Source organism: Pyricularia grisea, assembly GCF_004355905.1.
Source record: "Pyricularia grisea strain NI907 chromosome Unknown Pyricularia_grisea_NI907_Scaffold_1, whole genome shotgun sequence".
Lineage (NCBI taxonomy): Eukaryota > Fungi > Ascomycota > Sordariomycetes > Magnaporthales > Pyriculariaceae > Pyricularia > Pyricularia grisea.
The window spans coordinates 2633940-2659371 of NW_022156716.1; the positions used below are offsets into that span (position 1 = coordinate 2633940).

Here is a 25432-nt window from a genome sequence, read left to right on the forward strand (position 1 = left end):
AGTCCGCCGGGACCGCAAGATGGAACAAGAAGACCGTCGCATCCAGGTCCGCAAGATACTTCAAGGCCCTAAACGCCAACACGGAAACCAGGCTCAGATCGCAGAAATTAGCGCCTTTCCGACTATCCCAAAGACCGTTTCCAACAAAGCCCTGCCAGCAAATATTTGTGCCCTTCTTAACGACCCACGTCAAGATCGATGGAAGCGATCCCCGTTACCCACGGAGCCTATACCGCTGGTACCAGTAAACGATACGCCTACAACCAGCCTCAATGCGGTATCAGCCCTGCAATGGAACAAGACTCACGATGGACATCCCATTCCATTCCCTGCAGAGGAAGACCCGGAGCACATCGCGCAAGTACGAGCCAAGTTGCCCAAAGCACTTGCCCACCTTGAGGGCTTCTTTTCCAAAAAGGCGTCGACGATTCTCCCGCCTAGCCGACCCGGTTTCGACGTGGTTTTGGAACTCGAGAAACCTTTGGAGGGGAGGCCAGCCCGTTATTCGACCCCTTTCGCGATGATGGAGTTGGAAAAAGAAACCATCGACGAACTTCTGAGGATCGATTTCATTGAACGGACCATGGAGGAGACCGCAGCTTCAACTTTGTTCGTTCCTAAACCGCAATCGAAGGAGCAACGTTTTTGTGTGGATTACAGATGGGTAAACAAATTCATCAAAGGACGACAAGTACTTGCCCCCGACGTGGCCGGGACGTTGAGCAAATGTGGAAAAGCCCGGAGGATGACCAAGATCGACATTATTCGAGCTTTTAACAGATTGCTAATGGATCCGAAGTCACGGTATTTAACGGCGTTCAAAACGCGACAAGGCACATTTCAGTGGAAGGTCCTACCCTTTGGACTGAAGGTCGGACCCGCCTGGTTCCAAGCTTTTATCAACGCTCAGCTTAATGAACTGCTGGACGCTTTCGCGAGCGCCTACGCAGACGACGTGTTAATTTATACCGAGGATAAATCGGAGCAAGTCCACTTTGAGCAAACCGAGGAGGTTATTTACAGGTTGCACAAAGCCGGACTCCAAGGCGATATCAAAAAGTCAAGTTTCGGCGTTTTCGAAATCGAGTACCTGGGTTTACTTCTAGAGATCGGTAAAGGTATCCGCATCGACCCCAAAAAGGTCGAAGCCATCACCAGCTGGCAATGGGACGATGTCACCTCCGTTTCCGCAGTACGATCCTTCCTAGGCTTATGCAATTTCGTTCGGACGTTCTGCCATCACGCCAGCGAACAAGCAGAACCTCTGACCCGATTATTGAAAAAGGGAGTCCCGTTCGAAAGAGGCCCCGAGCAGAAATCTGCCTTTGAAGCGCTGAAACAGCTGGTGATCACCGCCCCCGTGATGAGTTTCTTCAAACCCGGTATGCCTGTTAGGATGGACACCGACGCCAGTGGCAGGGCCACCGCCGGTGTCGTGTGGCAGCAACAGGACGATGGCAGCTGGAAGCCAATCGGCTATTCGTCCAAAACCATGTCCCCTGCTGAACAAAACTATCCGATCCAGGACCAGGAGCTATTGGCTGTGATTAATACGCTAAAGGACTTCGAACCAGCCCTGTTGGGTACCAAGTTCTGTGTTTTCACCGATCACCAGGCCCTAATTTATTGGTCGACCAAGAAACTTTTGTCCGCTCGCCAGATACGATGGGCTGACTACCTGGCCAACTTCGACCTCACCTTTAAATACCGTCCCGGCAAGGATAATGTGGCAGCCGATGCCCTTTCGCGCAAAACCATCGACAACCCTACGGTTAAAGCCCGAGCTGTGTTAGACCGCACCATTGCACTAATTCCTCCAGAAAAGATCGACTCCCGACCCGGCGAACCTCTTCCAACCATTAGCAGCTTGGAACCCTCCGCACCGCAAGGAGTTGACCTGGTGGCCCTTATCCTGGAAGAGAACCTAAAACAGAACCTAGGTCGCCATGATAATCTGTTAACGGTACCCGAGACTACCCAGGATGGCAAGATTTTCTTAAGAACGGCTCTCATCCGCGAAGCTCATGAGCCCAAGATCTTCGGCCATGGAGGCCAGAACAAAACCCTGAGCCGCCTGAAAAGAGATTACTGGTGGCCCGACCGAAATCGAGACGTCAAACGCTACATCAAAAATTGTCGCGAATGTCAGCGCAACAAGGTACGACATGACAAGACGCCTGGGCTGCTGCACCCACTGGAGATCCCTAGACGGTGTTGGCAGCACGTGGTGGTGGACGGCAAAACTATGCCCAAGGATAAAGAAGGCTACGATTACGTCTGGGTCTTCATCTGCCGACTGACCAAACTTTTGGCCACCCTACCGGGAAAAAAGACAGACACCGCGGAAACCTTGGCCATGCGGTATTATCAGACTGTGTACCGTTGGAAAGGCGTCCCCGACTTATGGCTTTCCGACAACGCCGGACCGTTTATATCCGAGTTCCTAAACACTTTAAACGAGTTGACAGGAACAAAGCATAAACATGGAAGCGCCCGCCACCCTCAAAGTCAGGGCAGCGTCGAAATTACCAACGCTGAATTGGATCAGAAAATGCGCTTTTATGTAGACAAATACCAAACGAACTGGCGACGGCATATTCCCGCTTTCGACTTCGGCCACAACTCGTCCGTTCACGCCTCTATCGGCATGGCACCGATCGAAGCAGAAACAGGAGCTCGCCCTAGAGACCCGCTCTCTCTACCTTTACCCGAAGAAGACCTGGAGACCGGTCAGCAACAAAAGGCGCTGGAAATGGTCCGCCAAGCCCGGCAAGCCCAGGAACTGGCCCGCAACAATGGACTCGGAGCGCAGATAGAGCAACAGAGGCAGGCTAATAAGAAGCGGCGACCGGTCGACTTTACGGTGGGAGATGCGGTTTACGTTAGCAAAAAGGGTTTTTCCACCGAAGCTCCTACGACCAAGTTGGACTCGCAAAATGCAGGACCATGGACGATTCTCGAGGAAAAGGGCCACAGCTTCATTCTCGACACCCCTGCCTGGTATAAAGGTAGTAAGCTGTTCCACGCCAGCCGACTGCGCAAGGCAGGAACGGATCCATTACCTCAGCAGTATCAAAAGCCGGAACCACCGGTCGAAATTAACGGAGAACCGGAGTGGGAGGTGGAGCAAGTGTTGGCCTCACGTCTATTCGGACGAAAGAAGACGTTGCAATATCAGGTATCGTGGGTCGGACTCGACCCTGATGAGACATGGTATGAGGCCCGCGACTTGAAAAATTCACCAGTACTGCTGGATACCTTTCACAGGGAGTACCCGGACGCAGCAGGACCTCCGGTAAATTTGCAACAGTGGATCAGGAGCGCAGCAGAGGATGTTTTTGCGGAGGACGGACCCGAGGACAATGTTGCCGAGCACGATGCGAAAAAGACACGAGAGCGGAGGAAGGCCCCGAGGAGACACACGTGACAAACTCAAGACTCTGACCGCCTACGTCGATCAGGCCTTAGAGGGGGGTAATGTGAGGATCAGGCCCCTAGACCTACCCTCAGAATCACGACTCGGCTCCACACCGAGCCAGGGATCGGACAAGGATCCACTACCTCCGGATTTAAGCGCGTCTCTTGAGCGCGTCGTCGATTGTAATTTCTCTCTTCTCTTCAGTTTAGAATTTTCGTCGATAGCGCCTAATACACTGAGGTTCTCCAATGTATGCCTGGCCGTGACACGTTATAATATAAAACGTATATAATCGAGGGGTATGTAAAAAAAGGGGTTTTTACGGCCAAAACCTATAGCCCCTGGTTATCCCGGGTAGCCCGGTCGAAAAAACTACTTCCAAACCCTTTTCCCACTTTTTTTATATGGGTAAAGTACCGCCTAATTGGGAAGAGAGAACTTTATTAACGAGAAGATCACGCCCTTAGCTTGCAGTATTCATAGTCTCAGTGCTCAGACTAGACCCCCCTGCGTTGCAGGGTGGACCGGGCGCTCCATGTACCTTTCAGCCACACGGCTTTTCGGCCAATCAAATTGGCCAAAAAGATCGCGCCCGTTCTAGTCTGAGGACATCTTGTCGATTATCGGCGCAAATGGAGGTTATCGCACAGTATACGCACTGTGTATGCACTGTATGCGTATTAGCGATACAGTTAAAATACTGTGTATTTATTTATTAATAAATATTTAATTAAAGAGAAATGGTAAAAATATAATAAAAATATTGTTATAAAGTTTGGAATTAAGGCTTTTTAATGATTACAGCCTTATATTTATATACGTTATACAGAAATTAAAATAAAATTAAATAATAATATTATTATTTTTAACGCCCTATTTAAAAGTTTATATATAAATAATAATATATATAAATTTTTTATTTATATAAAATAATTAGTATAATTATAATAGCCCCCACGTATAATTTATTTTTCCAAATTATCGTTCGTTAATTTTTTATTTATATAAATATACGTTAAATTTAATATTTTATATAAATATTTAATAATTAATATATTTATTAATAAAAGGTTTTATAAAAAAAAATTTAATATAATAAAATTTTAATATAATTATATATAATAATATAATAACGTATATTTTTTTATTTAAATTAAAATAAATATAAAATAAAATTTAAAAATATATAAATTTTATTAAATTTATATATAAAATATGCAATTTAAATAATATTAAAAAGTTTTTCAAACGTAGACGTTTGTTTATACCGGTTATATAATCGTTAAAATTTTGGTGTTAATATCGTTAAAATTGGTAAAAATATAAACCCGTTTCGATTACAAAATTTATTAAAAATATTTAATATTTTACCTATTCGATTATTTAACACCTTATATTACGTAATATATTAATAAAAATTTATATATATAATATATACGTATATATCACCTTCCACGTGCAAAAATTTTTAAATTATATTTAAAAATAAAAATATAATTAAAAAAAATCAAAAAATTTCAATTTTTTTTAAAAACCCAACCTCCACTTGCGAATCAAGGCCACCCATATCCCAATTCGACCAATATAACGATTAAAAATATAAATTAAATCGTTATTAATTATTTTGCTAATTGCTATATCCAACGTACAAACCGTATATTCTTACGATTTTTATTTAATTAATTATAACGGAGTGTCGGTCGCCGAAATGCCGAAATCACCTCCACTTGCGACGAAAATGAACAAGTTGTCCTCAGACCTGAACCAGAGTGATCTTTGGTTGGACCCACAGGTACAAGCAAAGCCACCAATTGAGCCACGGCTCAATTAGTGGAGCTCGCGTTCAGGGATGAGCCCTGAGACTACAGTATTCAATCAATTCAGAGCAGCTGCCTGAAGTGGGCAAGCTTGTTTGTCCAAATGTCTTGTGATGGCGTGCATCCAAACCTTGGGTACCATTTTGCTGGTTGATTACAACATCATTACCACAGAATGGTGACAGGCATTTCCTGGTTGAGAAGTATTACTCCGTGGCAGGCAGCTGTGCCGTTACTGTGGAATTTTACCTACGTAGCTTTGCTAGGAAGATAGCTGAATGTCTCAGCTGTCGACAAAAGAGAAAAGAAGCCCACCTCAGACGGCTTTGTGAAATAAGGCCGATAAAATTAGGGTTATGCATCTCTGTTGTGCTTAGTTGACAGCTGCACAGCTCATCTACCAAGTCAAGAACCCTCGACCTACCGTACACAAGACACATGCAGTAACTCTCCCCAAAATATGAGCTTCCTAAAACAGATAGTTTTCCAAACCTTGGGATTCGGTATTGGTATTTCTTCAAATTTGCTCCAAGCCACCGCAAGACATTTGGAGCTCAGCTAAAGCGCATACATAGTAAGAACCTACTGCACGCGGCCGATATCCGATTTAGGGAGTAATTATCGGTAAAAAGGCGTTCCATCGTTGGGTGCTCACTGCAAAGAATGATCGCGAGGTTACATCAAGCTGATTCAAGGGATCTCTTGGCATGAATTTATGTGTGCGTATTTGACCGCAAGAGAAAATAAGTCTTGCCTCGAAAGGAACCATTGGAGTTTCTTACTCGTGATTCGACTTGGCACTGCAAGGGAATGAACCTTAGAAGCTGTCACACCCTCTCCGCGCATTGTACACCGGCGTGCAGCAGAAAAGGCTACTTGGCCATCGGAGCGTAGGCGGCTCAACCAGTTTTTTTTTTGGTTCTTAATAGTTGCTACCTCACCGATTCCCGTAATGTATGGAAACAAATAGTACACGCAGCTTGCTTTGATTCGACAATTCATAGACATGGCTGCATGGCATACTCTACATACTCTTGGTGGTTTTTCTGCCCGATCCAATAAAAACCTAGAGTTGCTCAATGGTATATCTTCGGTTGACCGAGTTTGATTCGTTGAAGCTACAAACCCTAGGCTAAATTTGGTGATGCTTGCGTTGTCTATCCGTATGTTGAGGCTTTGCATCCTATTCTAACACATCTACACTCCAACTCCATCCTTCGCCTTTACGGCATGGAATACAATCAGCCTCAACTGTCAACAGCCGAGGCATCTCGACATATAATGCAAGCGAACCGAGGTGTACTCTTGCTGTTGGATGAAAACCTGACAATTTTCATCTTGGCAGCATAAAAAGCCTCAATACCCAAATTACCAACCATTCATGATACACTTGTGGTTGGTGTATCGCACACCTTGACCATACACACTTCCTCCTGACCTCCTTCAACGATATGGCAGCGAATATTTGATCCTGCCGAGGCAAAAATCAGGATACATATTGGGCTGGAACGGCAAAGTGCATTAGCTTCACCTTTGACTGAATTCCAGTAGTGGAAAAGTCCCTCCAGTTAAGCCACAAGACGTTCGTGCCTCGGTTCATCCACGAAAAACGTCCTGTCGACCTCGGTCGGTCGTCTCCGTCGTTCTCCGGTGTATTTTTTTTGGGTTGAGAAGAGACCTTGATACGTCTCAATAGTTGACGATGAATATCAAGATCCAGGCAAGAAATGCGAGGTTAAAAGCGAGTTCCATGACGACGTCTGTCCGCTGATTGAGGCCCTGTACGCACTTCACCATTAGAGACTACTCCGTCGAGGGATCATAAAATTATTGCACTGAAAAAATAAGCATACCGCGGGCTGATCACGATCTCGGATCAAGCTTTGATAGGCCTGGACGAATTGTCGGGTCGGTTGTTAGTATGCTTTGTCCCTTTCACTGAGAATGCTCAAGATGTAGTTTCGTACCAGCAAAACTCTGCGTATATCTTTGACCACAGACTGAACGGCAGATTTTTCCAAATTGAACTGCTCCAGGATATCTGTTTGTATTTCTTTCAGCTGTCGTAGGTTGAGCGAGGCAGGTATTCGGTCGCAAGATGCCATGACGTTTGGGGGCGCCTCCCCTTCGAGCAAGCCTTGGCGTGCCAGACATGCTCTGAGTATCCAGTCCCGCGCCGCCTTATAATCCTCATTGATGATCCTAACACTGCAGTGAGATATTTTGCAGCTTTCCTTGTTATCTGGATGCATGGTGTCATGTTCGACAGCCTTGTTGTTCATGGTGGTGACTCTCAACGCCTCTGTGACAGATGTTGAAGGTGGAGTGGATGGAACTGTATGCTTCGGGACTTCAGAATAGTTGTACAAGGTAACTAACCTGCTACTAATTCAGATAAAGAAATCAGTACTGGTACCGGGATAGAGTTTGTAAGCGTGGTGTTGAATTTGGAGAGTAGAAAGCCCGTCGTTACCTGTCGCTTCCTGCTGAAGAGAAAGTGAAAGACATTCAGCTGTTTGTGTCTGACCAATTTTTCCGGCAGGCAACCAGAAATCAGACATGCCAGACAAGTGCACCAAGAATCCCTTTGCAAGCAATATTTGAGCAACAGAGCGGAACAAACATGACCCTAGCCATTCGGATGATACGATTCTTGCATTTCTCAGAACGGAACAGACGCCCATGTGCTATTATTTCCAATATATCTTTCCATCAATCAAACGCCTGGCTGTTCTATATACAGTCGCGTGCTCAAGATTCCCATCAGCATCAAACTTGGAGCCGACCGTCAAAGAACCGCTCGCGTGATGAACATCGATGCTCCCAGAACCATCCACAGACGGCTGGCTACCCACCACGCAGTCGGCGACAACACTTCCATCGAGTTTTGCAGCCGCCGCCAGCGCAAGGGCAACAGTCACCGGAACTGCCTTGTGAGGCTGCCCTACCGACATTGCCCGCACGACTACTGCAGCACCCTTTGCATCAAAAGTTGGACGAGACACGAACCCAATCTTGGGCACGCTCCCAGCTACATCGTCGATGGACTTTGCCAGGCCCATCATGACAGCCGAACGTCGCCTGACCGCCTCGAGCCTACTTAACAAGTTTTCGTCCGCATCGATTGCGGCGGCGCTCATGGTCGGGTCTTCGACGCCCAGGTCCGCGGCGGACACAAAGCAGCAGGGATTCCCTACATCGATGAGCGTTGCTCGCACCAGACCAAACGGCGTCTCAACTTGATCGACCAGGTGCCCAGTTGGGAGCAATTTTCCCGTTCGTGATCCTGCCGGCCGCACAAAGTCCAACTTTACAGGTGCAGCGCTACCCGGCACGCCGTCGATGGTGAACGTGCCGTGCGATGCAGCCTCCACGCCGCTCGGGGCATCCGCATCGCCGGGGACGATTGGGAAAGTCGCGTTGATGAGCTTTCCCGTATTTGTGTTGTGTATGCGCACGGTGAACATGGTCTCGGCGTCGTCGCCGGGCGTCAACAGCGCGCCCCTCACGACCTTGAACACCATCTCCGGCGGCACGGGTACCAGACCCGAATCGACGGCAAAAGGCCCCACGGCGGCGCTCATGTTGCCGCAGTTGCTCGAGTAGTCGACGCTGCTGTCAAAAACCCCCAGCGCCGCAAAGGTGTAGTCCACGTCTGCATCGGGCACGGTGGGTGGGCCAATCACGCAAGCCTTGGAGAGGCTGGAGATGCCGCCGCCCATCCCGTCCAGCTGCCTGCCGTGGACTGGATCTGGACTGCCTATGGAGCCTAGAAATATCGGGCCCCATGCTGCCTTGTCTGTCGGAAGGTCCTTTTGGTTGAAAATGATGGCTCGCGATGTGCCGCCTCGGTAATACGCAGCTGCGATGCGGTTTTGAGGTCGGCTGGCCATTCGCGGTAACTCTTCGCCGGGCATGCTGGAGTGTTGGGGGTTACTCTGAGAGCTACTCATCCGGCGTTGATAGAGCCAGCCATTGCATGTTGTTGAGTATTTCCATCCTCGGGATGCCGCCCGGCTTACGGAGCTTGCTGCTCGGAAACCGACTCGGCGCACCGGACTGAACAGCCAAGGTTGCATGCTCAACGCATTGAGGCAGCCACGTCGGCAGAGGTGGGAAAATTACCTGCCAAATGATGTAGAGGCTATAGTATGTTTATTATCTCATGCGAAAATGTAAAGGCCTGAAATATCCTTATTGTCTTTGATATTGTCGAAGATAAAGTAAAGAAACATATTGAAACATTACCTGCCGATGCGGCAAGGGCGGTTAAGCCCGGTAAAGGCACAGTGTGAATTGACAAAGGCTCGCACGTCTTGCTGCACAACTTGGTTTGTTTATTTCAGCACGGATTGGACTCCTCTACTGTCTCGTCAACGACATGCCATCACGATTCATTTGTTAATTTCATCCAATACGGGTCGTCTCAATATGTAGGAAGTTGTGCTAATGCTTTGATACTCGAATTTCCCGGGCAGCTGCGATTGCAAGCATCCAGGAAGGGATGTACCATGAAATTGTTAATTGACCAGGCCCTCTCGCTATACAAATTGCAAGGTGTCCATGTTCATCAGCTACCTATGTACTACATAGCTCCATACCGGTAGACCTAATCTTTGTAGCTTTTTGGAGCATGCCCGCTATTAGTAAGGTATCTAGAAAAGGGAACAATGCGCGGCTAAGTGTAAGCAAACATTTTGCTTTTGTGTTTCGCGCATATCCGTTGTGGAAAGGAAGAAAAAAAAAAAAGGAAAAGCCAGCTATTGATGCAAGGGAGTGTACCCGCAATATCAACAAAGAACGCCATAGATCTCCCTTCAGAACTGTTTAGGCGGGCGTTCAAAGGAATATTTTGGCAGTTGGGTGCCGCCGGATGCAACGCGCCACCCTTGCACACCTATTCAACGCCAGCCCATAATATTTATCACAACAACTGAGAATGCAAGGAGGTTCGTCTTACTCTAGGAGATCAACTTTGCAGCTTCTTGATGCTTTCTACCCTTTTACGTTGTGCTTTTTTATTATTATTATTATCATTTGTTTTTACTTGAGGAAACTAAACAAGTACCATTTACAACCTGAACCCTTTGGGGATAACACGGCAGCCCCATTGGTGCTTTGATGCTGGAAGCATATCAGGCCGGCCTGTCCACTGATACAAAGAAAAAGACGCGTTTGCAAGGTGAGCGGAAAATGAATCCGGGCTGAGATGAAGCTGACAGACGCCCAAGGGAAGCAAACGCGGTGCTAAGGACCCACTGGCTTCCCAGTTCTGGGCAGACCTCACAGCTTGATGCCTGCTTGTTTACATTGCTACCTCCCCCACCGTCAAACCAGCCTTATCAACTCATGTCAATGCGGTTTTTCCACGTCTTCAAAAAATCATGAAATCTTACTTTCTCACTTAGTAAAGCAGATCTCGATCAATACTTTGACAGTTGGTCCAAAACCACCCCAAAAAAAGGTCTGCAGTGTCGGCATATCAGAACAACGTCACGGGTTCTTCACCTAGAGTGGCCTAGCTTCTATCGCCCGGAATGATGGACCTAGACTGGCCTATGGATACGTTTCTGCGTCCAAACCATCCGGCACCTTCACAGTCAGTAGGATCAACAACTCCTGAGGGGCCATTCCAGTTCACAGCCGGCAGGCGTCGGCGCAATGACAGTATCCACAAGGACGACGTGGAAATGATTACGGAACCTTTGTACGCAGACTTGGACGAGCAAGGAAACTCAGTCATTCGCCCAGGCTTCTCTTCGTGGCTGTCAGCTCTCCCTGATCCCATCAGCCCGATCGAGAGGTACCAGCGCGAGTTGAAATCGTACCCCACGGGAGTTGTGCGGCTGGCCAAGCGACGAAGAGATGAGTTTGAAGGCGGCCATGTTGGCAAGCCTGCCCACGCTGTGTATGTGGGAGGTCGACCGGGAACTCCAGCGGATGGGGTTATTCATCGAGTCGACTGTGCAAAGACCACAAGAGAGCATGTAAAATACCTCGGATCTCTCAACTCGGGTATCATCCATAGGGAGCGGCCTCCTGTGGTTCAATACTCTTTGCCACGTGAGGGCGATGTCCAGCGGCCCATTGTTTGGAAGAAGGTCAGTCTGGCGAAACTCCCTCTTGGTGCATGAGGAAATAAACCCAAGTCTCTTTTTCAGGCATGCCACCCCCCCTCTGGCACTGCCTCTGATGGTTCTTATTTTCCCCCATTTTTATCGGTGGCCTTTCGAGGCAGCTGAATCTCTCTTTCCCACCCAACAGGATGCACATGGCGGGGGCATGCCTAGCATTACTATTGTGTGAGATATATCTTGCAAGGAAGGAGCAGTCATTATCGGTCTTGCCTTCACTGCCATTATGCATTTGTTATTGATCGCTACCGGAATTGGATTTTTGCCATTGGTTGGGCTGTCCTCTCTTGCCCAAACGGAAAACCATGAGGCCAGGCAATGTTCTTGGCTGTTTGATGCCCCGCAATATATGGCCACTCCGCCACTTCAAAAACAGCAAGACACAACTTTGGTTTTTGTGAGACTTGAACTGACACCCAGCCATACGATGAGCAGCAACAGCAGCAACAGGAGAGCCAAGAACACCTCAAGCGGAAACAGCCCTCCCAAGAAAAGCAACGTCACAGAAAGCTGCAAAAAAAGCAGCCCGAGCAGCTGCCAATGGATCTTGATAACGACAATGACCAAAACAAGCATGCGCAAGAACCACCTAGAAAGCTAGCACGCCTCAATATACTCACAAGAGCCTTTTCCAGACGAAGCCGCAAGAGTTCAACAGCAAGTAACCACCCCGGTGGATCGGATTTGGAGCGCCCAGGAACGTCACTGGGCGATGTCTTCTTCTCATCACGTCGACGTTCCACCTTTCAAGGCGGCGCCGATGTTAGCCCACGCCGACTAAGTCTGAATCTCAACAAGCTCACGGAGTCAGATCGGTCAGCAACGCCAAATGGGGCTAGCAACCGGACAATCCATGGCCTCTCATCGCGCCTGAGTTCAATGTTCACCGTTGACGCGCCTCCGCCGATGGAGGATGACCGGCCCAGGGTTCTTAGCCCACAGGACACCCAATCTGGAGACTACCGCATGCAGATTGCCCTTGTCGGAGATGCGACTGTTGGAAAAAGCAGTTTGATCAAGTAAAAGCCACTATGCCCGCCCTTCTTGTGGAAACACAGGGATAACTTGATATGCTTTTGCTGATTATAAGCTTGTGCGTCCCTAGACAATTCCTCGCTGCCCACTTTGACAAAGAGTACAATCCCACCAACAAAGACCTGCACTTGGTCCTTCTCCCATGTGGCGGAGGAACCTCCTGCCGCCTAGAGCTACACGACTGTGGTGGCGGTCAGGAAGAGAGTGACATTAGCTATCTTGCTCAGAGTTGGTGGGACGCAATTGTCATTTGCTATTCGATTGGTGACTCGGCCTCGTTATCTTCCTGTACAACTCGTGTAAGTGAAGGGACGGTTCAAAACTCACCTTTATACCGGGACTTCAACGGCTGATCTCGATTCTGCAGTGGATAGATGATGCTCGCAAAAATGCGGAGGGTGTGCCGGTTTTTCTTGCAGGCCTAAAGAGTGACCGCCGAAGGCCTCATCTCGAACTTGCATTTATCCCGGAGTGCAAAATTGTTTCACGCTATGATGTAAGTATATGCGATAAAATATGGCGAGTGATATGTATCCGTCGTGCGCACGAGCATCTCACTAATCATCCGACTATGTGGGAGATGGCAGGGCGAGGAGGCGGCACGAGCTATTGGTGCCGAGCGATACCTTGAGTGCTCCGCTAAAAGTTGTGAAGGTGTCGAAAACCTTTTCAGAGCTGTGGTAAGCAGCTCTTTGCCACGTGTAATCGAGAACACTCGGCGCGCTTCAGATCGACACCATATCTACAAGCCGAAAGCCGAGATGCTCTACGGAACCGGACGCAAGATCAAGGACTTCATTCGTACTACCAGAGATGAGAGGCCTAGTACATCATAGGCCTGCTGCACCATAATGAAGTCAACCTACGTGCATACTTGCTCAAGTACGTCGAGATTGAATGGGCAGGGATTCATATGCCTAGTACATCACGCAACCTCCTCTTGCCTCCGAGACTTCGCATCAGCGGAAGCTCAAGAGGCTGCGCCTTGCAGCCATTCTTTGGTTGATTACATGTCCTCGTTCGGCCTCATGGAACTGCCAAGACACATTCTCGTGTAAATTTCCAGCAACGTCAGCCATGCACCATTTGTGCTTGCCCCTTTTGCTGAAACCAGAGAAGATTTTCCTTTGGGCTCCTTGTTTGTCTGCATACTGGTTCATTTGGAGGCTACGAAAAACGTATAAAAACTGTGATGAACGCTCACTCAAGAGCGTACTTTTCTCTGATACTGGTGTTATATGGGGTGGTCTCGGATATATCAAAGTGGAACCTTCTGTACAGTAATAGTAGATCCCAGGTCCCAGTCCAACATGTCGCGGGAAATAAAGGGTGAAGATCAAAAGGACTGAGAGAGTGCTACGTGTAAAGAGCTGAACTATTTCTACGCAAATATAGGAAGCTAGCTATTCAGCTATCAGTTCGCGGGACAATGGAAAAATGCAGTCATATCTGCCTAGGTATCTAGACACTGACTGATCATACAACTCAGCATGGCTCTTCCATATCTCTTCATCCTCCCGCACAGCCCAGATTTGAGCAGCCCATATCTGTCCATGCGGAGCGGCACACCCAGCACCACTGATTTTGGCAAGCGCTGCAGGTAATATGATCGCTATTTTCAGATGTACGTGTTAGCAGTTTGATCACATTCTTATTTAGAACTGATATTAGATGGGGGAGCGGCTCGAGTATTACGAGTTGTGCATTTTCCATTTGCGCCCGCGCCAACTCCAGGACTTATCTAGTGGCAAGGGGGCAAACTCACCATCCTTCGGCTTTAAAAGTGTCAAACTTGCACTCAGGGCAAGGTTTTGACAACAGCTTGATGGCAGCCTCGCTCGCCCGCTCTTGCTTGCGCCTCATCTTGGCCTCTTGAATCGCGTCGCCCTGCACAAAGGTTTGTCCAGCACCAGCAGCAGACTGTGGGATACCTCGCTCTGCCGCCATGCGCGCCCTCTCGGCCCGTGCGGCCTCTCTCCTGCTCTTCAGCTCAGCAGCCGCGGCCTGCTGCTCCCGTACCTGTTTGGCTGCTGCAGTCGCCAACTCGCGTCGTTTCTGCTCCATCAGTGCCTCCTGCTTCCGGGCTGCTTCTTCACGTTCCTCTTTTTCTTTATCTTGGCGTCTTTGTGCCGCTAGCTGCTCTTCCTTACGGGAGCCCCTCTCTCGCTCCTCTTTTTGCTTTTGCTCTTCGTAAGTTCTCCTTGTTTCGTGAACATCTTCGCGCTCTCTGTACCGACGGTCGTCATCGGCCAAGCTTGGCCGTCTATGATGGTGTAATCTCTCATGATGTCTGTCAGAATGGCTGGAGCGATGCCGATACTCGTGGTCACGACCATGTCCTCGGCTGCGCCTTCTGCTCTTGGGTGAGCGCGGCCGACTCAAAGAGACGCCACCACCGCGCAGCTCAGGATCCCATTGCTCGCCGCCAGAGCGAGCTCTCGCCTCCTCTTCCTGATGGAGACGTTGGGCTATCATAAAGTCCGTGTTCACCAGGGACGCATTCTCTGCCTCCTGGAGGCGACGTGCCATGCTTGCACTGCTCTTTTCTCTTTCCTCCTCATCCATGGCGGCCCACTCCTCCTGCATCCGACGTGCGAGGCCCAGACTGAGTTGCTCCCGGCTGGCAACCTCCTCAGCAGCGAACTCAGCAGCAAGCTGTCTGGCCGCCTTTAGGCTTTCGCCTTCGTAAAACTTTGCGGTGGCTCTGTCTTCATCTAGCTGGAGCCTTCGCGCTAGCTCCATGCTGAACTTTATGTTTGTAGCTTCTTCCTCTTCACGGATCGATATTAGCCTCCTTTCGCTGAGCTGGCGGTCCGACACATCTCCTTGCATTGAAGTTCTGCTGCTGCTTTGTGCACGGCGTGAGACGTGGAGGTGGCTGACAGATGAGGCAGCCGATGATGGTGCAGGGCGAATGGTTCTCGAGCTACTTTGGCTTGCTGTCGGCGATGTTGCTCTTGACAGATTTGATGTTCCAGATACGGTGCTCCGTGTTAATGCGCTGGTTGCTGAGCGTACGGATGCTCGCGACGATGCAACTGAGGGTGGTCTTTGAGAGGATGCCGTCGATGCTGCTAGGGAAGGAGACACAGATATGACACTGGATTTATCACATCTTTTGGAAGCCTTGGATGCCGCTACGGGCACCGACTGTCTTGAAGAAACCTCAGATGCAGCACTTGATAAGCCCCTTCTGGGGGAGGCCTCGGATCGTGCCAGGGTGGGAGGCTTCCTTGTGGACGCCACGGACTCGTCGTCGTCCGGTTCGGTGACCTTGTCCCACTGCCTGCACGTGAACCCCTCGTGCCATCGACATTCATGATTGAAGCAAGACCTGGCGTTGCAGCCTTGGCAGATCATCATGGGCTGGTTCGGCCCGCCGGTGTGCTCTTGTCCCGCGCCGCAGCCCGCGGCGCACCAGCGAAAATTTGGCGATGCTTGCCGGTCGGCGTTCTCCTTGAGCTTTCTGTACTTTTCAACGGTTGCCGGCTCTGCGTGCCGCTCCACGTCTTCTTGAATCAGAGAGGCGCCGCACTCGGGGCAGGATATGCGATTCCAGAATTTGTTGTTCATGTCGGAGCGGATTGAAGTCTTCAGGCAGGTCTTGCAAGTGTTTATCGCATGGTTGCAGGCGCTGGTGATGTGCTTGGTGGGGAATTCCGAATCTGCAAGTTCTTCTGTGCAGACGGCGCATTCTCGTGTGCTGCCTACTCTGTCTGCCGGGCGGCGTCGGCTCGTGATAGTTTTGTCATCGTCATCTTCCCTGGGCTGGGTTCTCGGTCTGTGAGTTGAAGCTGAGGCGGAAGACAAAGCTGCGGTGCTGGATGGCTGCGATATGCGGTTAGTTGCTTTGGGAGCCATAGTTCTTTGGGAAGGTGCCACCGATGGTGTTGGGCTGCTTCTTCCTCCTCTGGCACCTGTGGGTTTGCGGCTTGACCTCCGGCTAGTAGTGGACGCTGCAGTGGCGGCTCCAAGGCCTGCAAAGCTCCAGGTGGGCTTGAAATCTCCATCTTCGTTGCCGGACATTGTCAAAATATTCTTTTTTAAACTTGGGGCGTTGGATTACTCCTTTGCATGCCGTCACAGAGCCGTCGGTGAAAGGGAAATTTCACCAGGTGCGACTGCATTCGTTCATAAATAGGAGTAAAAGAAGCTGGGAAAGCTGCTACGTGTGACCAGTTGAAGGTTATTAACAACATTATCACAGCGCAGTACCGAATTTTGTAGTGATCACATTTGCTTGAATAATCATGTCGGTCGGATCCATCACTCAACTGACTGCCTTCTTTGCTCACTTGATTTGAGAACAGATCAATCAATCTAAATTTGAACAACACACCAGACAGAAAGTTTTGACCGCACTCACAGTTGGCATAGAAAATCCTCCTTTCCTCACCTAACCAAAGAGCATCTTGGTGGCTTTTCTAGGATCATGGATTGCTCAAGTGATAGCGGCCTTCCTCCGGTGAGTATATATTGCAGCCCTAGCTCCTAAACTTCTTGCTCGCCTCCGTAAACGTCATCCCCTTCTTAATCTCCTCGGCCATCTTAGAGTCGGCCTCGACCTGTTTCTTCATCAGGGGCAAGGCTTGCTCAGCCAGAGCCTTGGGCAACACCACCACGCCGTTGAGGTCCGCGATAAGATAGTCACCCGCGTTGACCGTCATATCCTGCTCATCCGTAGCCAGTTTGACAGGCACGTTGACACCAACAACCTTAACCAGCTCTGCGGGTGGCGAGGTCCCTGTATCACGCGCAAAGATCTACTTGCGCATGCAGGGAGTTGATGGGGTATAATTAGTAATTTGTGAGGAGTGGATGAGTGGATAGCAGGTTCAGATCAACAAACCGGGTAGTTCAGGTCCCGATGCTCCTGCACATCTCTGAAGCGGCCATCTATGACGGACCCGACGGCACCGCTGGCCTGGGCCCGGGTTGACATCAGGCCGCCATAGACCGCGTTCGGCACTTTTGGAGGGCATGAGACAAAGACCACGGCACCTGCAGGAACGGAGTCAATCTATTATACAAGTGATCACAGTCAGTGGGCGACATCACTCATGACCACCTTGGCCATTTCCCACTCAGGGGCAGTCACAAACACCAAAAGGTCCAAGGAAGCCCATACGTAGTGAGACGAGAGTTTTGGCGTAGGGTCGTCATTGGACACGTATTTGACCGTGTACGCCGGTCCAACAATCTTTGTCATTCCAGACTGGCGTTCCGGGGACCACATGGTGATGCCCGAGAGGAAGCCCCCGTTCCGGAACTTGAGCTTACACAGCGCGTCCGAAACATCACACCTGGAACCTTGTTAGTGCGTACTGGGAAACAAGAAACCCAAATTGGATGCAGTACTGACGTTGTAAACTCCTGAAGAGCTTCAACAATGGGGTCTCGTGCCGATGTTGTAGCTGCCATTTTCTGATGTGTAGATGCGGAAGAGGATGACCCAAAATAAAATGCAACTTGCCAGGTGCGTTGGAACAGAAGTTTGTTTGGTTTGGCTATCCTGGAAACTGTGATCATCGGAATGTTACCGTACTTGATTGCGAGTTGGCTGATGCACGGCTCCCTCTAATGATCACAGAGTAATGGGTTTTACAAGTTTAATTGATGCAGACAGAAATAAGTTGGTTCAGAAAAGTCTTATCGGGACTTGGGCCAACGATGGTTCAACTTGGGACGTTTGGTTTGGCCCAGGTTCTCGCTCGGACAAAGTATAGCCGATCGGTAACCGTTGGACGGACGTGGGGATGCGGGGGTGAGCGAGAGCACCTACAGGCAACGGGTTCCTGTGTGAGGTACACAAGTCCATAGTGGGCAGGTACCTTAATTGCCTGTCAAATTTCACTACTTCATCCTATTCCGGAACCTTCCTTCTCTATATCAGAGGATCATGAAAATGGCAAGGAAACAAAAAAAAAAAAAAAAAAAAAAAAAAAAAAAAAAAACCCCAGGAGTCATATTCTCATGAAGCGTTTATAACCGCGATGCGCAGTCTTCTCTTCTTTTCCACCAGCCCAAAGCAGAAAAACCCCCAACAACAAAAATAAAGCCACAACATCGGGTATCTCTAAATTACATGTAAAGACAGATGAATAAATCCCCAACACGCCCAAATGCACATAAATGTCATAAATCTCCTTGTTGGTCGCCCCAAATAGCGGCCACCATCTTATGTCTTCTTCACCCGGCACTGCCACTCATCAAGAACGCTGGGCTTCTGACACACTTCATCCCCACTGGCCCAGTCTTCCTTGTACCTTCCCGTGAGCAAGACTCTGCAAGCCTCAAGTCTACCGTAGACAGTAGTGTCTTGCCTGGCTTCTACAGACCCCAACTGCTCGTCAATAATTTCCAAAATACCCCGTTTTTTTACGTCGCGGGCATGTACGTTGGCGCCTCGCTCAAGTAGTGTCTTCAACGCTGTCTTCCGCCCCAGCCTAGCAGCCATGAGGAGTGGGGTCTCTCCGTTGCGATTTCGGGCCTCGAGAATCGGACCTCGCCCTTTGCCGTCAACATCAATCAAAGTGTTGAGAATTGCCGCCAGGTTCCGGTGCTTGTCCTCATCCACGTCTGTAAGGTGTTGGATGAACGCCATGAGAACAGTGTTGCCGTCTTTGCTGTAATGATTAGCGTCGATTCCAGGGCAGCTGAGTAGACCCCTGAGATACTTCAGACGGCTGGCCAGAGGGCCATCGTATGTGATCTGACTGATAATGTTGTCAACGGTCTTGTCGCCAGGTCCCTGCTTTGGCGACTTCTCTGTGCCTTTCTGATCGTATGCCCTCTTAGGAGGCCGTCGGCTATTAGATGGTGAAGAGCACTTCTCTTGAAGTTTGTCGCTATCGAGGATAACCTCGGCCAGACAGTGGAGGCAGTTTCGTCCTTCCTCGTCCTCTAGTGAAGGATTGTTGTCGGCCCCTGTAACAATCTTCATCAAAGCAGTATGCTTAGCAAGACGCTCTGACGGAGAGTCCTGTCCTGGCCATGCGGCCCCGATGCTTGACGTTGGTGACCCTATCTCTTCTGCCAATGGGGATAACGGCGGGATGTGTTGTCTCCTAGGAGCTGCAAAGTTGGAATCGACAATTGGCTTGCTACCAAAGGCGTCACGTTGCGGCATGAGTGATCTGTCAAACATTTGCAATATTGTCGACATTGTCGCGTGGCCAGTTTGACTTGATTGCATCATCGACTGCATGTGATGAAAGAATGTCTGCCCATAAACGTCGCATTGCGTGAAGATTTTCGGGCATGTAACTTGGACATGTGAAAGCAGCTGCAGAAGGGCCGCCGTGGATTCCTCCAAGCCTGAAAACCATGGCTTAGCAAGGACGTGAAGGAATGTCTGCCCGCCGGTATTTGTCGCGCAAATTTGTTCTGTGGTTGCTGGCCAAATCATCTTCCGGAAAACGTAATCGCAATCCGATGCGTCCACGACGTATGTTGCAAAGAGGTGCAAAAGAGTGTTGCCGAAACAGTCCCGCTCATCCAAAGCAGCCGGAGTTGGATTCTCCAAATACTGCCGTGCCTTATCGGATATTTTGCTGTTGGAAAGCAGCCAGAAGTCTGAAATACTATAGATCATATCCGCAATCTCTTGCCAGTTATCCGGGTCTTGATCACACAAGTCGATAGCCTTGAAGAAATCTCCAGGAAGAGGCTTTTTCCACATGTCCACCTCGATCTGATCCGGATCAATCCCTTTACCTGCAGCTGCATTGGGCTGAAGAGGCAAGTTGGTCTCGCTGCCTATAGTCCACTGGCGTATAAGAGATGACACCTGCTTCGCAAATGTCGTGGATGCCGTGGACAAACGTTCCTTGAGGTCACGAATGCTGGCTGTGGTGGCGGTTGTCGAAGATGAGAGTACGGTGTTGCTTTGCGCAAGAGGCTTCGGTACAAATAGGGCGTCCGGGTAGCTTGCATGAGACTCGACTCTAGATGGCGTGTTCGGGATAGGCGCTCCATAGGAAGTATCAATGTGTAGCGGTGACATCTGGGAACGGTGCCATGGGTTATGAGACTGGTATGGGGAGTATGCAGCGGGCGAGTAGGCGTGCAGAGAGTGTACGCCGGGAGATGGCGCCGTTAGTGCGGCCGGTGAATAATCAGATGGCGACTCGACCTTGAAGTCACGGAGTTCATCCGGTTGGGTTTTCAGAGGGTGTAAGCCGAAACTCTCCACCATGGTCTCCTTGTCGCGGTAAGCCTGGTAATCGCCCTGATCAATTGGGCTTGCGATTTCCGGAGTCGCCCGTGACGTGCTTCTCTTGCGGCTGGTGGAATGTGCCAGGCCATTTATCCGCTCATTCATCTCTTCACGCCCTTCTGGGCGCAAGTACCGAGGATCGTTGCCCAACATCTTGTGTAGCGTCTTTTGGGCCGAGTTACGGCTAATTTGATGCTTGTCAGTGGCTTTGAAACGATGCACCACTATCTTTTATGCTTACCCTGGCTTGAAGAAGCCATCATCGAGTGCTTTGATGATCTTCTCTATAGGCAAGGTCGTGTACATGTACAATCTCGCCAACTTGCGAGACTTGGACTCGTTCCATTGCGCGGGGCGGCCAATCTTCGCAGCTGGTGGTGGCGCTTCTGTGTTTGACATTTAGGTTGTATCCCGGAATGGGAAGCGTGCCTCCCTTGTAACCAGGCCAATAAATTTGCCTGGTGATGTGTTATGTGATTGAATATTGTTTTGATACGAGCGAGGTCGATGATGTGGTCTGGGCAAACTCAATTCAACAAGGTGGATCTAATCCAACTGGATCCAGGCTATGGAGTTTGGAGGGAACCGGTGTTAAATACTGGTCTCAATCGGGCCCGGAGAAACGGCCTGAGCTGGTTTCGGTGCTGTGTTGGCGATGTGCTGCTCATCCGCGCGAAGCAGTGCATTTGAGTGGAGGCGCAGAGTGACTTATTAACTTATCTGGGTAAGTCGCATTTGGTAAGGCTGCACGCATGGCGGACCTGGCATGGTAGCAAATGAGGGGTTACGGATCATTTGGAATGGGGCGCAGCAGGCAGCAGCTGTATTGAATTGTGCTGGGTTAGACAATCCCGAACGCCCAGCCATGATGACCTCCAGCTTTCAGAATGAAGCGAGCAGCCGTGTTTCTGTGCCTAGAGGGGAGGAACGATATTTGCTAATTGCGGCTGCTAAACGCCGAGCTCAATTGACAGCACCTACCATCCTGGTTGTCGCTCGAATCCATCATTGGCTGAAATCTGGGTTGGAAACAAGAGATGATATTCGAGTAAACAAAGAGTGAAAGATAGCCGCGGAATCAGCGCTTGTTCGTATTGTCTGCATACCAAATGAAGCAGAGGGAGACATCCATCAAATTGAACAAATTCAATGAATAAAAATAAGAAAAAACGCCTTGCCTCCCATCGAATGTAGCACCATTGGTTTAAAAAAAAGTGCTTCAACTGGATATCTGGAAACCAGGACTGAAATACGCCCAGCGGTTATCCATCCCGTTGTGCCACCATAGTGCTGCTTACCGTATTATGCCCCTCGCCCGAGAGAGAGCTAGACCGATCTAGCCGGGGTGTTGTGCTTGCTTCCATGCAGAAGGCAGGTGAGCGAATGTCAGTTCAGCCGCAAAGTGTAAAAAGTCCTGGCTGTTTGATGTAACCCCATAAATGGTATCGTACCGTGGTCCATTCATGGGCGCATAGATTTAGCGACATATGACGGCGGGGTGTTTTTCCGAACCTTACCTGTGATTTTAATGATGCCTGTGTTTTCATACCGGGCGAATTGATGTACATTAGGCTCCAAGATTTGATTTATTTGCCATGATCTGACAAGATTGCGAATATCGAAGCCTCCTGCGGGAATCTTTCAGACGGGTTAAGAGAGGTCGCATGGATCTAATTGATTCTGTTGTTAAGTCGCTGAGCTAAGCTGTAGGCATCCTTGTCTGGCTAAGCCTCGACGACCCAGGCTTTAAGACTAACTAACCATGCTAACTTCCCAAGCCTCCCTCTTTGGAGAACAACGTGGAGAAGAAAAAGCTAGCCCCACTCGTCAGCTTACCGCCATGTACTATGAAATGCCCAGCTCCCTGGATAACGGCGGGGACCCTTGCGTGCGCTATCGATAAGAATGTTGCTCGGCAAAATTTAGAAAATTTCCAAATCGCAAAGGCGGAAAGGGGAAGAGTGTGCGAAGAAAGTGGTGTTTTACAAAATCGTCGAGAATATCGGCGCATTTTCCTTCAAAATGGTAAAAAGAAAGGTTGCAGCGCTCGAGAAAATCGACGCCGACTTGTACGCTACTCACTATCCTGATCACTTTTCTGCGTCGCTCATTGCTAACACTCAAAAACAGTGCGAGTCTGCAGTACAAAATTCGCAGGGACCCAAAGTACGAGCCAACTTCCATGACAAGTATTAGCTACCTTTAATAAACCAACGAATGACCCTGACAATTTCCACAGGTCTTATCAAGATGAATTTGAGAGGCAATATGAGCAATATGTCTCACAGCGCGAGATCTTCTTCGCATCTCCGTCGACAGCCTCGGCGGATCAAGTCCAGTCTTTCCACGACCTGATCGATCTGATCGCTCATATCGCCGATTGCTACCCCGAGTCCCTCCGCGAGTTCCCCGATGACCTCAAGACGATCCTGATGCAACACCATGCCGTCCTTGACAGCGAGCTGAGAGACAAGATTGCCGGGAGCTTGGTGTTATTGAGGCGGAAGGAGATCATCGACTCCACAAGTCTTCTGACTACACTCTTCCCCATTCTCGTTTCGACCCCGAGTAAGAGCCTGCGTACTCTGCTCTTCCAAAAGATTCTCAGCGATTTGAGGAACTCCAACTCCAAGACTACGAATCACCGTCTCAACCGTACCATCCAGACCGTCCTCTACAATCTGGTCACATCGGACAGAACCTCGTCCAAAGCAATCTGGGCAGTCAAGCTTACTAGAGAGCTATGGAAACGGCAAATATGGACCGATGCGAAGCCAGTCGACGTAATGAAGGAGGCTTGTCTTTCTGACAACGAAAAGGTCATCGTGGGCGGTGTGCGCTTTTTTCTGGGCGGAGACAAGGAGCGTGAAGAGCTTGAGGACGAAAGCAGCGACGATGATGCGACTCCAGACCTGAAAAGGGTTAGGCATCAAATTGGTATCAACAAGAAAACCAAGAAAAAGGAAAAGACGCTCAAGAACGCGGTGGCCAAGGTCAAGAAAGCAGAGAAGAAGAAGCAGGCGCCCCATCCTCTGAACTTCTCTGCGCTTCACCTGCTCCACGATCCCCAAGGTTTTGCCGAGTCACTTTTCCACAAGCACCTGCAGAACACGAGAAACAAGATGTCGCTTGAGAACAAGCTCCTTGTTCTTCAGCTAGTGACACGCTTGGTGGGTCTGCACAAGCTGACGATGGTGCAGCTTTACTCATGGTTCACCAAGTACCTCACTCCGAAACAGCCATCAGTCACCTCTTTCCTTGCGTCTCTAGCACAAGGCACGCACAACCTTGTCCCGCCCGATGCGCTCGAACCTCTTGTAATCAAGATTGCGAATGAGTTCGTCAGCGAAGCGTCGGCAGCAGAGGTTGCCGCTGCAGGACTCAACTCAATCCGTGAGATCTGTGTTCGGCAGCACTTGGCAATGAACGAAACCTTGCTCCAGGATCTGGTCCAGTACCGCCGGAGTAAGGATAAGGGTGTGGTTATGGCTGCCAATGGTCTCCTCTCGCTTTACCGCGAAGTAGGCGCCGACATGCTGCGGAAGAAGGATCGAGGAAAAGACGCAACCATGGGTCTTCGCAGCGGAGAAATCCAGCAAAGAAGGTTTGGTGAGACCGAGGCCGGTGGCATTGAGGGTCTTGAGCTCCTCGCAAAGTGGAAAGAAGAGGAGAAGAAACGCAAGAAGACAGAGAAGGGTCTCCCTGAGGATGGTGGCGATGAGGAGGATGGAGCAGAGAGTGACGAAGGTGAGGATGACGATGGGTGGGAAGTCGCTTCCTCTGTGAGCACTGACTCGGGCGGTTGGATCAACGTGAGTGAGGATGAGGACGAAGCACCAAAGCTCAAGAAGGTCAAACGAGACGCAGAAGCAGATGGTGCGGAGGAAGAGGATGCAGAGGATGAGACCGATGCGGCTGCAGAGGCGGAGAGGCTTGCAAAGCTGGCAACTACCACCATTCTTACGCCCGCGGACCTGGCCAAACTCCAGGAGCTTCGTCTACAGGCACAGGTCGAAAAGGCGATGGGTGTAGGCAACAAGGCTGCTGCAAGGCGCCTTCGTGAGCTCGAGGAGAGACATGCCGATGAGGCCCTCACGGCCGATCAGATCGAGCTCCCGGGCAAGCTCCGCAAGAGCACCAAGGAGGAGCGTATAGCGCTGGCGAAGGAGGGCAAACCCGACCGAGATGAGCATAAATCCACCAAGGCCATCCGCAAATCTCAAAAGGAGGCCCGTGGAGGCTCTACTACAAACAAGGACAAGGCGCGCAAGAAGAACTTTTTGATGACGCTGGGCAAGGCCAAGCACAAGCAGAAGCGTAGTCTTGTGCAGACCAAGAAGGTTCTTCAGGCGCACATTGAGAGGAGCAAAGGGGGTGGAAGGCGGAGAAATGGCACTTGATTGCCAAAACTCTGTCACTCTTGACTTCGTCAGAGAGAATATATTTGAAATCGCATTTACTTCATTTCCGCGCTTGATCTTTGTGCGCTATGTTTTGAGTGACGGTGTGATCTGTGGACCTGTCACATGTATTGATGGCTAACCTATCTGGGCGAAATCTATACTGTTAACAATAGCAGATTCTTTCACAAAGCATCGTCGCTAACCCGAGCACGTTATTCGTGGTGTTCTTTGTCCCATTCGATTGTGCTTTTTAGATGCAAAACAAAATCAAGTCTTTGTTATAAACATAGATGGGCGTGCCCCAACGAATAAATAAACCTCAATTCCAATTAAAATGGGTATACGAGCTTTCAAGTTTCTAATTTACATTGCTATGTTTAGTCTTAAAACTCGATTTACCATTTGCA

At 49.5% G+C, this 25432-nt stretch overlaps 6 protein-coding genes across 6 annotated transcripts; 2 read left to right on the forward strand and 4 right to left on the reverse strand.

Annotated features, from left to right (window-relative positions):
• Positions 1–6715: 6715 nt before the first annotated feature.
• Positions 6716–9152, reverse strand: PgNI_00769 (uncharacterized protein; the record flags this gene model as incomplete). The annotated part of the gene is made up of 6 exons (XM_031120846.1): positions 6716–7014; positions 7089–7127; positions 7203–7537; positions 7615–7620; positions 7709–7718; positions 7977–9152. 6 exons carry the CDS (start codon positions 9150–9152, stop codon positions 6925–6927), a joined length of 1656 nt encoding a protein of 551 aa, XP_030987304.1. The 3' UTR covers positions 6716–6924.
• Positions 9153–10772: 1620 nt separating this feature from the next.
• PgNI_00770 (uncharacterized protein) lies at positions 10773–13240 on the forward strand (the record flags this gene model as incomplete). Its single annotated transcript, XM_031120847.1, has 5 exons — positions 10773–11336; positions 11790–12388; positions 12475–12703; positions 12772–12900; positions 12992–13240. The coding sequence occupies 5 exons, from the start codon at positions 10773–10775 to the stop codon at positions 13238–13240; spliced, it is 1770 nt and encodes a 589-aa protein (XP_030986307.1).
• A 925-nt stretch (positions 13241–14165) lies between these two features.
• Positions 14166–16430, reverse strand: PgNI_00771 (uncharacterized protein; the record flags this gene model as incomplete). The annotated part of the gene is made up of 1 exon (XM_031120848.1): positions 14166–16430. The coding sequence occupies one exon, from the start codon at positions 16428–16430 to the stop codon at positions 14166–14168; it is 2265 nt and encodes a 754-aa protein (XP_030987234.1).
• Positions 16431–16482: 52 nt separating this feature from the next.
• PgNI_00772 (uncharacterized protein) lies at positions 16483–18074 on the reverse strand. The gene is made up of 5 exons (XM_031120849.1): positions 17767–18074; positions 17533–17707; positions 17254–17424; positions 16771–17167; positions 16483–16698 (listed from the first exon to the last, which is right to left on the reverse strand). Exons 1-4 carry the CDS (start codon positions 17931–17933, stop codon positions 16889–16891), a joined length of 792 nt encoding a protein of 263 aa, XP_030987236.1. The 5' UTR covers positions 17934–18074; the 3' UTR covers positions 16483–16698; positions 16771–16888.
• Positions 18075–18314: 240 nt separating this feature from the next.
• Positions 18315–21641, reverse strand: PgNI_00773 (uncharacterized protein). Its single transcript, XM_031120850.1, has 2 exons — positions 20864–21641; positions 18315–20806 (listed from the first exon to the last, which is right to left on the reverse strand). The coding sequence occupies exons 1-2, from the start codon at positions 21019–21021 to the stop codon at positions 18583–18585; spliced, it is 2382 nt and encodes a 793-aa protein (XP_030987235.1). The 5' UTR covers positions 21022–21641; the 3' UTR covers positions 18315–18582.
• Positions 21642–22546: 905 nt separating this feature from the next.
• PgNI_00774 (uncharacterized protein) lies at positions 22547–25360 on the forward strand. Its single transcript, XM_031120851.1, has 3 exons — positions 22547–22691; positions 22753–22788; positions 22862–25360. The coding sequence occupies exons 1-3, from the start codon at positions 22645–22647 to the stop codon at positions 25020–25022; spliced, it is 2244 nt and encodes a 747-aa protein (XP_030987238.1). The 5' UTR covers positions 22547–22644; the 3' UTR covers positions 25023–25360.
• The last annotated feature ends 72 nt before the right edge of the window (positions 25361–25432 follow it).

Excerpts from the sequence above, each read along its gene's own strand:
- PgNI_00772 (XM_031120849.1), bottom strand. The coding sequence starts at position 17,933 with ATGATCACAGTTTCCAGGATAGCCAAACCAAACAAACTTCTGTTCCAA. Across the intron at positions 17,708-17,766 it reads GCTCTTCAGGAGTTTACAAC|GTGTGATGTTTCGGACGCGC; the intron begins GTCAGTACTGCA and ends ACAAGGTTCCAG. Across the intron at positions 17,425-17,532 it reads CAAAACTCTCGTCTCACTAC|ATTGACTCCGTTCCTGCAGG; the intron begins GTATGGGCTTCC and ends CTTGTATAATAG.
- PgNI_00773 (XM_031120850.1), bottom strand. The coding sequence starts at position 21,021 with ATGTCAAACACAGAAGCGCCACCACCAGCTGCGAAGATTGGCCGCCCC. Across the intron at positions 20,807-20,863 it reads GATGGCTTCTTCAAGCCAGG|CCGTAACTCGGCCCAAAAGA; the intron begins GTAAGCATAAAA and ends GCATCAAATTAG.
- PgNI_00774 (XM_031120851.1), top strand. The coding sequence starts at position 22,645 with ATGGTAAAAAGAAAGGTTGCAGCGCTCGAGAAAATCGACGCCGACTT. Across the intron at positions 22,692-22,752 it reads GAGAAAATCGACGCCGACTT|TGCGAGTCTGCAGTACAAAA; the intron begins GTACGCTACTCA and ends ACTCAAAAACAG. Across the intron at positions 22,789-22,861 it reads AAAATTCGCAGGGACCCAAA|GTCTTATCAAGATGAATTTG; the intron begins GTACGAGCCAAC and ends CAATTTCCACAG.